Source organism: Notolabrus celidotus, chromosome 20 (assembly GCF_009762535.1).
Source record: "Notolabrus celidotus isolate fNotCel1 chromosome 20, fNotCel1.pri, whole genome shotgun sequence".
Taxonomy (NCBI): domain Eukaryota; kingdom Metazoa; phylum Chordata; class Actinopteri; order Labriformes; family Labridae; genus Notolabrus; species Notolabrus celidotus.
In genome coordinates, this window is record NC_048291.1 from 13,066,189 (window position 1) to 13,081,746 (window position 15,558).

The 15,558-nt window shown below is 38.2% G+C and overlaps 1 protein-coding gene across 1 annotated transcript; it reads left to right on the top strand.

Moving 5' to 3' along the window:
• Nucleotides 1-618: 618 nt before the first annotated feature.
• Nucleotides 619-14,448, top strand: LOC117832950 (arf-GAP with dual PH domain-containing protein 1-like). The gene is made up of 12 exons (XM_034712280.1): nucleotides 619-964; nucleotides 1,069-1,240; nucleotides 4,980-5,110; nucleotides 5,880-5,971; nucleotides 7,580-7,662; nucleotides 11,752-11,864; nucleotides 12,031-12,177; nucleotides 12,517-12,600; nucleotides 12,915-12,977; nucleotides 13,140-13,211; nucleotides 13,399-13,627; nucleotides 13,710-14,448. Exons 2-12 carry the CDS (start codon nucleotides 1,150-1,152, stop codon nucleotides 13,736-13,738), a joined length of 1,134 nt encoding a protein of 377 aa, XP_034568171.1. The 5' UTR covers nucleotides 619-964; nucleotides 1,069-1,149; the 3' UTR covers nucleotides 13,739-14,448.
• Nucleotides 14,449-15,558: the final 1,110 nt, after the last annotated feature.

Below are 15,558 nucleotides of genomic sequence, written 5' to 3' on the forward strand. Positions count from 1 at the left end.
GCATATAGAAGACTGATGAAGATTGCAAGTAGTTCAGTGGGCACCTCTGACTAGCCCCATTTACTAGGTAAAGCTAGATATATGAGGCCCTTGAAAACTGTTAGAATGTAATTACTTTCCTAAGAAACAACTGCCAGGAACGTAAAGAAAACCAAACATCCCTTCTATGTAGGTTCACAATAACTGAAAGGGTAAGCAGGCTACTTTGACTTGTTTGGATACATAAGTTTCATTTTAAATTCTCTTTGGAACACCTCAGAGTGTAGAAAAATAAGCATGTGCATAATATATGTATATATTTGAAATGTCTCTCCCTGTGGTGATTTTGTGCTGCTCACTACTGCAGGACTTACACTATATTTGACATATCTTATTACAGCTGACACTTTGAATTTAAATGCAGGTACGACACCGATAAAATTATAATCTTTTGATTCCGATCTATTTTTATGTATTTTTAAAAATAAGTATTTTTTTCGTACAATCATGTCACAATTCTTCCGTAAATAACGCCTATGCCCTGTACACCCATGCCATTGGTGTACATTTTTAACCACATTCAACGTCAGGTGACTTTGCAGAAACCGCAATGTAGCCCCGCCCACCACCAACCTGAGCCATGGTCCAATCATCTTTGAGTGAAAGCACCTGAATGAGAGTTGTACTCTGGATTTTACGGATTTTTCAAAACTAAAACAACAGGAATACCTAATTCGGAAACGCAATGGTGGGGCATGTGTTAGTTTACTTAGCCTCAGTTTTGTGAAATGGACGGCGTTGGGGCAAAAAAAATATCTTAGATATCAGTTAATATATTAGATATTTGCTAAAATTCCCATGTAAATAAATTGCCAATGTGGCAATAAACGCGGAATTGTGGGTGTAGTGTTAGTTTTGGTCGGGATTGGGAGCCTGTTCCTTTCAACAGTGACCACTGGAGGTCTCACTCTGAAGACAGACACATGTGAGACCTAAATGCATATAATGCTGTATCTTTATGAGTTCTGGCGTCTGTATTAGACTGGCAATGCTCCACCATTCAGCCACTTGAACTTACTGCCGTCTCAGTTGCTCCGGCGCGTCTCCTGCGGCGGCACCCTCACTTTCGGTGCGTGAGAGTTTGAGCCACCGATCACAATCCTATTCACTATGGCTTCGGATCCAGAAAGCAACAGACAGCGTTTGAAACAGCTTATTGAGAAACCCGGCAATGGACACTGTGCTGACTGTGGAGCTGCAGGTAGGCTGGGGAGGGCTCACTTGCTGATGCTGGAGGGCTTTGCTGACCTTTTCCTCTTTTAATCTGTTTTCTTTATACACTCGATGGGCATCCTTCCTTTTTTAATTGTAATTACCATTCAGTTATACAGCAACACACAATTAACTGGATGCATCATCATTTCACAGTCCATCTTAAAGTTATTTTTCTCACATGGACGTCAGGTTTTTTAGTTTCTCTTTTCAGACTGTCACGATGTGGTCTAGACTCGGCTATGACATGGACCAGTTAGTGAAGATTCTCACACAGTATGCAATGAATCTGGTCACGACTTTAACAAACATATGTCTTAGGTTGGCTGGTTTCCATTGAGGCAACTTTTAAGAAACAAGTGTAGACATTTAGGGTTTTAAATCTTGCTGCAAAATTATTTACAAATGTTTAATATGAGCATTTCATCATCATTGTCAGATGTATTTTGTGTTGATTGAGAGGCTAAATATAACATTTTTGTTTGGCATGCAGACATGCTTTGGTAACACACCCTGATTACAACACCTAGTTCATATCTTCAGTTCATGTGCTTACCAGAGGAAGAAGAAAATCATTACACAAGCCAACAGGTGTGGTCTTAGTGTAGCCAAAGTGACGGTTTCAAAGGTATGTTTTAGTGTGTTGAATGTTTATTGCTTATTCTACTTTCTTAATAGGCTTATTTTAACAAGTGTAAAAGGTGTGAAATGAAACTAGCTCATGTGTTTATCTTCTCATCAAGCGTTATGTTTTTCCTTCTCATTTTTCAAGCTAAATATGTAAACTACAAATATCTCTGACTGTGAGTTGTTTTAACTGTATATTAAATGAAATACAAAAAAAGATAAAAGCCATCACCAATACCATAATCTTTAAGTTAAATCTTTTAATGTCAGTTTTGTATCCTCTAAGACCATGCAAAGAGGGAAATCCTTTCGTTTTGGACACCCCTTTAGAGAATGCTTACTGTTCTGTATTTGTTTGAAAAAGGGCTAATATGACTAAGTATAAGAACACTACACAGATGCTAAAATAAAATCTTAGCCTTCATTTTGTGGACCCATTTAATTATTTTCCATGCTAAATGTTATTCTACCCTCTATCTGCAAATTATCTGAGACTGATTGTGTGCATCTCACCTTCTCTGAGAGTAACTTCTGAGTTCGACCTTTACAAAGTCTCAACCACAACAAGCTGCAGACACATGATGGGAGTGGCTTTCAACACATCAACCTCTTGTCTCTTGTGTACAGATGCACACTCTTATGTGTGCAGCTCTGTGATTAAACACAAGGAAGTATTTTTGGCCCTGTGTCATTTTTGGCCCCGTGTTTTCTTAGTCTTTGTTTGTAGTTCAGGTTTAACAGCATCATTAAGCTCTCAAAATACTTGTCATTGCTCTTCTTCGCTCGCTCAATTTTAAATAAATAACCCAAAGCTGGAGGTGTTATGTCACCTTGTGCTGATCAGGGTGAAGATTCTGAAAATGAAATGTTGAAGTTTGGGGGAGTTGTAAGTGTCTTTTTGTGGTCATTCACACATTTGCTGCAGCATGAAATACAATCTCTCCTGGTGTCAGAAACAGAAAAAACTACATGTGATTTTGTATAAAGATGATTGCTACACTGCAGACTTTTTTCACAAGCATCCTCAATGAGGAGTTTGAGCTTGTGACCTTTCACTGAACTCTTTGACAAAGCAGCAACATTATGATGAAACACATAGTGACATTATTTTTTAAAAAAAAGGTCATTATGTTTTCTGTATATTGGTGTTTGCGGGGGAGGTGTAGGTGGTAGATGTGACTCATTGAATTAAAACAAGTGTGAATGTAATGTGTGGATGACACTTTGCATGCACTGGAAACTGTAAAAGACAGACACATATAGGCCTATGTTAGTTTCCAGTATTTATCAAGATTGTCATTCAAAACCTTACAGCTTCATTTCAGTTAAACATCTTAAATCATCACGTCGTGCTTGGATTTCAGTGTAGTACATTTTCATTTTTCCTCTGGTATGAGCTTTGTTAGGATGGATTCTACTTCCCCAGATCTGTTTTGAAGACGACTGGGGCCAATCCGATTTTGACATCTTAAGCATGTTCACTACTTACAATCAGAAATCCTGTTTGGGGAGAACCCCAAGAACAGCTGTGGATTGTCTTGTGGAACAAAATTAGGGGCCAATGGGAAAGCACGATGACTGAAAAAGGATGCACAACTAATGCAGCCATGGTGAGAACATTTGGAGCATCAACTTAGAGGACAGCAGACACAGAACCAACTTGTTGATTTGTGGCAACAAAGGGACAAAGGGGGGAGTTGGAAAGAAACTGGAACAGTGGTTTGTACTAGTCTACCATATGCAGCTAGCAACGTTCAGCTTGAATCCCATCGTCCCATCACGTATGACCTTTGGAGATTTTGCAAGATTTCAAGATTTGGGTTTTTGGTGAATAGAATCTGTATGGTGTGCCGTGTTGGTCTTATAGTAGCACACCACACACTGTAAGAACAAAACTGTTGAATCCATCATTATTTTTTGTCATCTTTGAAGTCTCCCACATTTTTAGAATCCGTTAAAGTTTTAAAACTCTTTTAGTGTGGGCCAGTCTTAACTTCTTTAAACTGAGACTGTTTATTTTTTACTTCTCAAATAATGGAGTTTAGTAGATTTAATATGTTGACCCTTAGTATTGTTACTTTTTCAAACTAAAAAATATATGCTGGAATGTAGCTATCTGTATGAGAGATTAATGTCAGTAATTAAAGTAGCTGGACAGGTTAAGTGGTGTAGAAGTAAAGGTGCACACATATGCTACCTCTGCATAGTTCAGCGCCCCAGTTGGTCCTTACTATTTAAAGCAGTCAGGGCACACCTCTGCTTACCCAGTGAATAAAATAAAGTCAAGAGTTAAACCTATTCACCTCCAATAATAGTTGAAGGACAACATTACCATTTTGGTTGTAGAAATGTGGGTGATATCGAGCCAATTTCCCTGAAAAATATGAGGCCATTTGGTCACCTTTCATCAAATATGTAAAAAATCTAAGTAATGAGTAATGTAATTATAAATGCTTCACTGCAATGTCTATGAATGTAATGGAGAATTTGTTGTTTTATTTATTTATTATTATTTTTTGTTTTTTGTTTCCAATGTTTATTATGTAAGTATTTGCTTGTTAATCCATAGATTTGTTTTGAACTAGCTATTATTGTCATTGTGTTTACATTTATTATTAATGTTGTTTTATTTTTTTGTTGTGTATTTATCTTTTGTTTTCATTCTTGTCAGTCTAGTCTCTAGGTTTAGGGTGGGTGGGTAACATAGGTGGTTGTGTGGGTATAGGGCAAATGTTCTTGTTTGTAATATAAAAAACTATAAATAAAGCATTTAAAAGAAAAAGAAACGTGGGTGGTAGCTGTGAGAGCAATATTTAGGTGGGATTTTTTCTTTGTGGTTGTGTGGGCAGAAATGGCAATCAAAGAGTACTATTCCACTATAGTGTTGATAAGAGGCGATCTATCAGCGATGAAGAGTCACTCAGTACTGCTACCATTCTGAAAACTTTAAAGAAACATCCAAGTCTTCTTAGAATATTCCCCAGTGTTATAGTTCAACCTGTTTGGGTACAGCTGAGCCCAAGTGTTTGTCACATGGAAGTTCAGAAATGTGTTGCTGTCTTAAGTTATTTTAAACTTTTGAGTGCATCTATGTGTTGCAGATCCGGAGTGGGCGTCCTACACGCTGGGTGTGTTTGTGTGTCACAGCTGCTCAGGTCTCCATAGAAACATTGCCCAAATCAGCAAGGTGAAATCTGTCCTGCTGGATCCTTGGAGCTCCTCTGAGGTGCAGGTAAAAAACCTTGTCTGTTGTGTATTCAAGATGTAAATGTATTTTGTTCACGCTGTCCTAAAGAAAGTGAAGAGCCCTATGTTTTTTAAAGAAAATATCAGCCATAGATTAAAGTCGGAAACTTGGCTTGAAGTAACGTCTGCAGACTGTGGCCTCACCCTGCTTCACTGTGAGCATCACTGTCTGCCCACAGCTCTTACCCTGAATCCCTGCCTGAAAGAATAAGACAAGTCATCCTTCTCCCTTCAGCATTGGCTAGAAGGCATGAGCCAGCAGCTGGCAGATACAACCACTTTCTTTGTGTGTCTGCATGGTTTTCTGTGTGTGTGTATATGTTAATCCTAGGACTCTCAGACTAGAAAACTCACTAAAAGCTGATTGATTTCACATTCCTGAAATCTAAAATTAAATATGAATTAGATATTGTTGACATTATTAGACGTGGCTGCCTTCACTGTGTGCAAAATAAGTTTTGTGTTTTTTTTTTCAGTAGCTCTTTATTTCCCTTATGTCTTTGTTTTCCTTATACTTCATGTCTGTATTTCTCCATGTGTGATCCTTAGTTTTCTAACATTCCCAGTATTAAATACAAAGACAAATAGAGAACCAAAGTAACAACCAACAAGCAACAAAGAAGCAGCTGCAACAGTCTGGGCAGCCTGACTCAGCCACACAAACACTGGACTGCAAGCAGCTCATTAACGAAGCACTAATGCGCACAAATATCGCTCTGAAACTTCACTTGGCTATCTCTCCCTCCTCTCTGCAGCTTGTGAACTCTGTGGGTAACAATGCTGCCAAGGCTAAATATGAGCAGATAGTTCCTGCCTTCTATTACCGTCCAACACACAAAGACTGCACGTAAGTCATGTGATGCCTGCTGGCTCCTTGTTATCATATTCAGTGTTTTCTGTACCTCCATAATACCAGTATCATTGTTTTTTTTTTATATTTTCATTTTGTAGAGACTTAAATAAGTGATAGCATCTGAAATATTTCTGTTAGTGCACCGCTGACGAATGCATTTATTAATAGGGCAAGTTGTGGTTTTTGGTAGCCAGGCTGATGGCAGACACTTCTGAGTGATAAGCATACCAAGTTCCTGTAGTTTGCAACAGTTCAGTGTAAGTTTTCTTCTCAACTATATAAATAATATGTAACGACAAAACACAGCTGTGAGATTTTAGTGTGTTTATTAGGGAGGTTTATTTTGGCAGTGAAAGGAAACAAAGACGGTATAAAAAGAGAGATAAAGTGAAATCTGTTGAGTGTTTAGGGATTGGAGCTTTCTATGAAGAGCTGCATAAATATCATTACATTGAACTTAATAATGCTAACCTGATGAAAGTGTAAAGAAGGGTTTACTGGGGTATTGGATGAACATGGGTATCAGCGGATGTTTGCTCTTTTGACAGACATCAGCCTATCTGCCCGTTTTGTGCTGTGCACTGATGTTGGTAGTCGATGTCTATCTGTATCTTATCACATCAATTTAACCTCACTTCTGATTATGTAGAAGAAATCACCTATTGGACAAACTCTGATTTGTTTTCATGGACAAACATGATAGAAAATGTTGACAGAGAGCGTTACACCATCTTTGAGAGCTCAGCAACATGCTTAGCCCCCCCCCAACATGTTTATAATACATGTTCCAATGACATCTCAGAAGGAGAGACTGCTAGCAACAATTAATTACATTAAATCTCATAGTTCATTTGAGAATCAGAGTAAGTAATCTGCATGATTGTTGTTTTAAAGATCATGTGAAGGGTTTTTAGCTGGTAATAAAACCATCTTCAATTCATACCTTTTACCATACCAAAAAAACCCTGCTGTAAAGTAGATGAGACAAGGTGATTAACAGCACACTTTCCAAAACAGCCTTTTGAAATTCTTGGAAAAGATTAATCTTGACTTGCGCATTACACTTAAAAAAAAAAAAAAAAAGGATTACATTTTTCATTAGTAAACACTATTTGTACATGTACAGGACAAAATCAAAGGAAAACATACACATTTCTCCACAGGGGGCGCCAAAACCAACACAACAAAGTACCTCACAGGAGCTTTAACATCGGTGTCTGTATCAGCCTTCGTTTTCACATTTGCATTTCTAGTGAAAGGGATGTAAAACATGCTAAAATTATAATGGATCCTGGTGAGAAGCTTGATGAAGATAAGTAAACATGTTAAACATAACTTATGAAAGAAACAGAATTGAGATAATTGAATAAATAAGAGGGGGACTGTTCTTTTTTTCTCAGGTGTCTCTGTATGTACATTTTATTTTGTTTAATGTTTTCTTGTATGTTCATATTGTTTTGTTTTTTTCGGAGTCAGCATGAAATGTAGACAGAAGATTTGACATCCATTCATGTTCATGAGGCTTTTCACACAACTTAAATGGAGCATGAAGTAAACATCAAACCGATCAGAGCTGTGTGTCTAACACCAACTGTTGTTCAGGCTCCTGAGGGAACAATGGATCAGAGCCAAGTACGAGAGGAAGGAGTTTATGAGTGCAGAGAAGCAAGAGCCCTACTCGGCAGGTACAAACACTTCTCAACGGTTACTTACACAAACACATTATACTTCTTTCTAACCTGGGAAAACAATTAACTGTCTGCCTCTCACACATTACCCATTCAGCATGAAATAACTACTTAACAGGGGAACAGCTTCTCCATTTATAGTTACCAACATTCCTCCATTAAACAGCTGACTAAATCCAAGACAAAGAAAAAGGTACGAGGAAGTCTCATTCACCTCTTTGCTGCACCCACTTTAGAAGGAAGGAATACCTGAATATTTTTGCAAAAAAATATACAGCATTCAATAACTCTTAAAAACCTTACTTTAAGCTAAAGGTGTTGGTTAGTACACCAATCAGCCATAACATTATGTTGGCCCCTTCTCGGATCAGGGCCAAACAGTCTTAACCTGATGAAACATGGACTCCACCAGACCACGGAAATTGCAAAATATCCCACTTGGGTAAAAAAAAAACGTTTACACTAGAAAAGAGGAGGCAAAGGGGAGGTGGAGGCCAGCAGGAGCAGCAGCAGGCTTTGAGCAGCATTGGTGTAACAGGGATCAGTAAGAGAGATGTTGTTGTAATGGACCGCCTTGTTATGAGGAAGGGCTCTGATTTGTTTTTTAAATAAATAGAAACAATGATTTAATCAGCAGGCAGTCGGCTGATTGTAGCCGAGATGTCCTGCATGAACTAATGTGAAGCTTCGTTAATATCTAATTCATGCCATTCACCACTGACCATTATCTATCCTAGCCTGATCAGATTGTTGGTAAGATTGTTTTGGGGGTAGTTCAGCAGATAGAAAATATGTCAGTAGGGTTATGTTGCAGAGAAAATTAGGGCTCGTCATCCAGGGAAGAAATCTGCTTAATGCTGTCCTCCTCCATCCCCTCTTGTGCTTTTACTCTAATTTCCTTAATGCATCTTTCTCCATCTACTCCTCACCTCAGTTTCCACCCATAACGACAATATGTCTTGTCCTTTTCTCATAGTTGGCTGAGTGATTTCTTTCAAAGTTATTTTTGAGTATTTTTGTTTTTGTATTGATAGGACAGTGGAAAGAAAACAGAAAGCATGGGGAATAGAGAGTGGGGGACATATGGTTATGGCCAGAAGTTGAACTAGCAACTGCTCCAATGAGGACTGAAGCCTCTTTACATGGGGCTCTTTACAGAGTACTGTGTACTTACCCTATGCTACAAATGCCAGTAGTGTCTAAAGCATTACTTGAGCATTTATGTCATTGTGCTTGTTAAGCATTATTTTTGTAATGTGCCAGCTCAATCACTGACTGGAATGTCTAAATATAGCTGAGCCTTACCAATCAGTTGATCAATAAACTTTTATATTCGTAGCACCATATCAGACCTCAAGGCATCTTGGGACAAAAAGAGCAGATCACTCGTTGTTATATTATTTACAGACATACAACATTAATCTATTATGAGCATTGGGCAACTGCAGCAAAGAAAAACTTCTTTTAACAGGCCGGATACTCGAGCAAAACCAGGCGTATCAATAATCAGCCATCTGCCATTGGGTGGTCTGACAAAAAGATATAGAGAGATAAACACACAGAAAGAAAGGAAGAGTTGGATAAAGACAAACAGAGCAGCGGAAACAACAAGCGATAATTCAGACTTAAGGTTACAATGCCAATAAAAGAGTTAAAACATCGGAATTATATTAGCAATAGCAGTATTGTAGCAATTATAAATAAATTGGGATGCAGTGCACAACCTCTTAGATACCTGTTAAAAAATCAAATCTTCTGCTGCAGCTTCTTATTAGCTGCTTGGAGGAACATGGGAAGTTGTGTGTGTTATCAGACATACTGTATCTATGTGCTCTATATGTTCTTCTAATAGAAATTACTGTTATCAGCTTTCTCTCTACCAGGGTTTTTTGGATCCTATTTATTATTAACCTATTTATTAGTTTCCCTTTGTGACACAACTGACCTTTTTTAGCAGAAAAACAACACACAGTGTAAACCTGACAGACGTTGTTTGAGGAAGTTTTTACTGAGCTACTCCACCCAGTTGGCCTCTGTGGTATTTGTAGTAATGTGATGTCATTATTACTGTCACATTGGCGAGTTCACGCATAGGTTTGCCATGTTGAGGCAAGATGAAGAAACCAATTGTGTTGTCTAAAATTAACACAGTTCCCTTTAACTTAACCAGAGAAGTGCTACATTCTCACAGAGTTACTATTGACCAACTTCTCAGTGTCCATTACAGATTGGTGCTTAAAAAAAAGTCAAATCTTACTTTATGTGATAAAGCGCCATTATCTGATTCTCATGACCGTGAAACTCTTGCTCTCTGTCTCTCTCTGTCAATGGCCTCTTGTGTTGTGCTGTGCGGAGGTACAGGAACATGTGGATGTGTGTCTGTGGCACAGAAGAAGAATGGCTTCTTTTGTGTAAAACTATTTGACATACATTGTTTCTACATTTTGAACAAGGAGAAACAAGCTGAGGACCTAAGGAAAGACATATCCTCTGGTCTCAAACAGCTTTACTATCCAAGGTGTTGGCAAGTCTTGGATGTAACAGTGAATGAGTCTTCTTCTCTTCTGCTGTGTTATGTTCTTGAGGACATAAAACCAGTCCGCTCACAGCTGTGGAACAAAACCTTGTGATTCATGAATAATTAATGAAGCCATTACCCAGCCAGTCAACTGCCACACCAAGAAGCAGGGAATTGAGACAACATGACAGATGGATTAGGGGAGAGTAGTGCTCGTGGAGCTGCATACAAACAGTCTGTTATGAGATCCTTCTACTAAAAATAAATGGAAATATAGGTGAACTTTCTGGCATTTACTCTGAAATTTCACCTAACTTTTAGTTTTGTATCAAATGAAAGCTGCTGAAAAAATGGATTATCAGGTTCCTATTGTGTAACCCACTTTCTTAAATGCTCCATTCTTTTAAAAGGAAACAGGAGTTTTATATTGGGATGTTGACAGGTGTTGCAGGTTCATTAAACACAAATAATTATAAATACTAGTATAGTTCCCTTTGGAAGATGTTTTTGGACCAAAATGTCACTCAACTTAAAAAATAAATCTACTGTCCCAAAAATAAAAATACAAACAAAGAGAACTGCATGATGGTAACACTATCTAAATACTATTAAAAGTTAAAATAAATTAAACCTGGCAAAGAACTGTTTTAACAGCATGTTAATACTCCTGACCACCTACTGAAAAAAGCCAAAAGCTCTCTGGCAGACAACACAACTACTTTGACACAAGATGAAGCTGAGGACAACAGACCCTGTCTTAATTTTATAATGTTATAAATTGAGTTTTGTTTTCAATATTGCTTTATTCCTTTTTTGTGAGTGTGTGTCGTCCTGGTGGATAAATGGTAATGAAAATGCACTTATTCTTGCATCAGTGTGTCTGTTAGCTTACACCACGTATGAAAACATGCTGGTATCAGGAACAGGCCCAGCAAGATCTGCGTGTGTAAGAGCATATTTGTTTGGGAGAGAGAGAGTCCATATCAGCTGTGTTCAGGCCTGAAGAGGAAACCAGACTGAATTATTTACGTGTAGTAAAAGCAGATGTGCTTCCTCCCATCACTGCTGAATAGTTTAAAAAAAAATGACCACAAAAGATGAAAGCGTGCACTCAACAATATGTCTGCTCTGTTTAACCTGTGGGCCTTGAGTGGTCTAATTTTCTGGTCAGATATTACATGTTTTATAATCCACCAGACTCTTGATGATTGGAGTTGCATACATTTTTGAAAATAAATATTAAGCTAGGTGAAAGTGCGCAAAATGTTGGAAGGAAAGACACATTGCTGTGACTGCTTGATGTGTATATGGAAAACTTACAAACAGGTCTGCTGCCCCCAACTGGCCAAAAAAATCACTAATGCTTATTAAGCCAATCTAATGTTTGAAAAAGTTTGATATAGAGCATGATTTGTGGTCTTTTCCCTGTTGGAACGTTTCATGTTTTTTCTGTGTACTGAGTCAATTTTCTTTTCAAAATCTTACTGTGTCTTCCTTCTGGTTTCTCTCTCTCTGTACCTCTGCTCCTTTTTATTGGATATGAACTCCTGTGGTTCTCCTCCCTGCAGGCTACAGAGAGGGTTTTCTGTGGAAACGAGGCAGAGACAACGGACAGTTTCTCAGCCGAAAATTTATTCTGTCTGAACGGGAACGTGTTTTGAAGTACTTTAACAAGCATGACGTGAGTGTTTAATTCTTCCTTTATCATTTGTTTTCCTACTCTGATATTTTGCAGCTCATTAAATTGTTAAAAATGTCTCAAAAAAATCAGCTGATTCATGATAAACTTCAAAATCTTTCTGTTTGGTATTAACATACTCCTCTGAAAAATGTCTTCTCCTCTGCAGGCTAGAGAGCCCAAAGCAATAATGAAGCTCAATACTGTGAATGCCACTTTCCAGCCCCAAAAAATTGGCACTGCGCACGGCCTGCAGATAACTTATTTGAAAGACAACAGCACAAGAAATATCTTTGTTTACCACGAGGATGGAAAGGTGAGTGTGGTGCTTCTCTGTTTGAGAAGTTGGAGATGCTTTTGCGACATTGTCACTGTTAAATTCATGCTGATGAAACTTACTGAATTGCAAAACTATCAAGTGTGTCTGAGAGGTCGTGGAGACCGAGACAGTGCATCTGTCCCCCTGGTTTAAGTTTTGATTATTGCCCCTTATTTGTTAGGGTTTCCTCCTCTTTTTTCCATAGTCTTGTAAAAATATAAGTTAATTTGTACATATTTTTTCACAATTCCCCATGTTTGTGTTTATTTCTATTTATTTTTCTTCCAACAAAAAGATGAATGCAATCTTTAAAATCTTGATTTTCCTGTCTTATAGGAAATGGTGGACTGGTTCAATGCAATCAGAGCAGCCAGGTTTCACTACCTGCAGGTGGCGTATCCTGGAGCTTCTAACTCTGAAGTGAGTACAAACACACACACTGTAGATAAAGTAGTGCATGCAGTCAAGGAGGCTGACCTCACACTTAAACATGTGCTAGTAGTTTGCATACAATGCTAAATGTTCAGAACATTATTTACAATAAAAAGAAGAATTAAAAAGCTTGATTCACATATTTAAATACTACTACATGCAGATTTTGAAATTGAGTTACAATTGTTGGGAAAAGTAGAAAATGGACTAGACGAGAAATGAGATATCATTTGGAAGTCTAAAGCTTCGCATAAGTAAATAGGGAACCAAACAATGAGTACATTTTCTCTTTCTTTGTCTAGCTGTTGCCAAAGCTAACCAGGAACTACATTAAGGAGGGTTACATGGAGAAGACAGGTCCCAAGGTAACCTGCTTTCATTATGATTTTTTTAAGCAACATTTTGTTTTGTAGTTATACTTTCAAAAACATGAATTAGTGGTTATATATTTATGCAAAGACTCTCACATGATCTTGCAGGGAAGACAAAGCATTTGGTTATTTTCACCTCATTTTTGTGTCCTGCAGCATACGGAAGGCTTCAAGAAGAGGTGGTTCACAATGGATGACAGGAGGCTCATGTATTTCAAAGATCCACTGGTAAAACAGCTGTGACCGGCAGATGGCGCTATGCCTTTTTGCTGCAACTTACTGCCTAATTTAAAGGAATAGAGTATTGAAGTTATAAAAGTCATAGGTGTATGCTGTGTAAATTCAGAAAGGCACGTAAACACTTTTGTTTCATTCAAGATGATGTGATTGCATGTATTTCGATCTCTTCTCCTAGGATGCTTATGCACGAGGTGAGGTGTTCATTGGCAGTATGAACAACAGCTACACTGTGCTCCCCAGCCTCCCAGCTAACATTCAGGGCTACCATTGGCAGTTTGGGATTACCATAGTGACCCCAGACAGGAAGTTTCTATTTGCATGCGAGACTGAAGCGGATCAGGAAGATTGGATTGCTGCATTTCAGACTGTTATCAACAGACCGATGCTTCCTCAGGAGTATGCAGGTATATTAATCACCAAGTCAGGTCCTTATTGAACTCCTATTTGAATTTTTCAGTCTGATATGTTTTTTTACCATTTCTGCAGTGGAGGCCTATTTTAAGCACAAACCATGACTGTATTAGTGCTTGAAGGACTGTTGGTGCAGGATGAGGAGCAGAGAATGGGGCTAGAGGAAGAGAAGGACCTGAGAAATGTAAACGTAAGAGCCACAGAGGAAAGGATCTAATGGTGAAATCACACTTTTTACACAGTAACTGTTCCCACAGTGACTCCTTTACTGCTCAGCTTCACCCACATTACAATCCCTTTTTAAGGGAGTTTGAATCACTTGGCTCATAAATGTTAGCCTTACTCATTTGTTATGTGACTTACATACTTGAAAGAGGTCAGCCATCCTCACCTGAATGTGCAGATTTGTAGAAATCATAACTGTTGCTGCTCAGATTTTAAAAGATGTTTGTCTCAGTAATGCAGATTTATCAGAATATGCTTACTTACATGTATCAGATGAAATAACCTTGCATTTAAACTAAATACAATTATGCTCTTCTGGTCAGTCATGTGCATAAAAAGTCATGTTCTGGTACTGAACTGTCAGTAAACAGGAACAGTACATTTGAGGTTTGTAGATACGCAAATGTATAGCAGTGTTTGAGTGATGTTTAATTCTTAATATTTATTTTTTAACTATCTGATTTGCTAGATGCAGCTGGTAATAATTTCGTGCTAGTCACTGCTGCTATAAAAATGTATTTTTGTAATTTAAAAGAATTTACTTGCATTCCTGTATTTGTCAAGTTGTATAAAAAAATGTAAACAGTTACTTTTGTGGTTTAGTTATTTGTCCACTAGAGGGAGACAAAGGAAAGGGTTTAAACTTACTTTGAACCAGTGACTGTAGATGTGCACTGATCAGCCTCAACACTATGGCTGTTTCCGAAATCGCCTACTATACTAGCAGTACGTACTGATATGTCCAAAATTCAGTATGTAGTAAGTAGTATGTGAACAAGAGCAAAATCTGCAGTATGCCAAAACTCCCCGGATGTCTACTGATTCGGGAAAATTTCACAGTATGCATCAGACCAGTCTGCCTCGCGTACTGTTTCCCATAATGCACAGCGCTCGTTCTGCTTTTTCTTTTTCCTCATTTTTTGACGGGAGGAAATCCGTTTTTGGGTGCTGTGAAAGTTATCAAATTACATATAAACCACTTCCTAACTTTTTAAATCATAAATGGATGCTAAATAAGCATTTTATTTATCGGCTTCGCCATTGTGTACTTCCGCTTTCCGAAACTGGAAATCCAGCGAAGTCTGGCTCAGCATGCTGCATGACAGATCAAACAGAACAGTCATACTACATACTAAATTCAAACGCAGTATGTAGTAGGCAATACCTACTGCCTACTACATTAGTAAGTAATATGTAGCAGGCTGTTTCCGAAACCGCCTACTATACTAGCAGTACGTACTGATTTGGACAAAATTCAGTATGTAGTAAGTAGTATGTGAACAAGAGCAAAATCAGCAGTATGCCAATACTCCCCGGATGTCTACTGATTCGGGAAAATTTCACAGTATGCATCGGACCAGTCTGCCTCGTGTACTGTTTCCCACAATGCACAGCGCTCGCTCTGCTTTTTCTTTTTCCTTCTTTTTTGACGGGAGGAAATCAATTTTTGGGTGCTGTGAAAGTTGTTGAATTACATATAAACCACTTCCTAACTTTTTAAATCATAAATTGATGCTAAAGAAGCAGTTTCTCTATCGGCTTCGCCGTTGTTTACTTCCGCTTTCGGAAACTGGAAATCTTGTGACGTCTGGCCCAGCGTACTGCAACACAGATCGAACAGAACAGTCATACTACATACTAAATTCAAACGCAAGTAGTAAGTAGTATGTAGCAGGCCGTTTCGGAAACAGCCAATGAC

What these genes read in the sequence shown, in the direction of transcription:
- LOC117832950 (XM_034712280.1), top strand. Translation starts at nt 1,150, where the DNA reads ATGGCTTCGGATCCAGAAAGCAACAGACAGCGTTTGAAACAGCTTATT. An exon ending in AGTACTTTAACAAGCATGAC is followed by an intron (nt 11,865 to 12,030) that starts GTGAGTGTTTAA and finishes TCTCCTCTGCAG; the next exon opens with GCTAGAGAGCCCAAAGCAAT. An exon ending in CTGGAGCTTCTAACTCTGAA is followed by an intron (nt 12,601 to 12,914) that starts GTGAGTACAAAC and finishes TTCTTTGTCTAG; the next exon opens with CTGTTGCCAAAGCTAACCAG.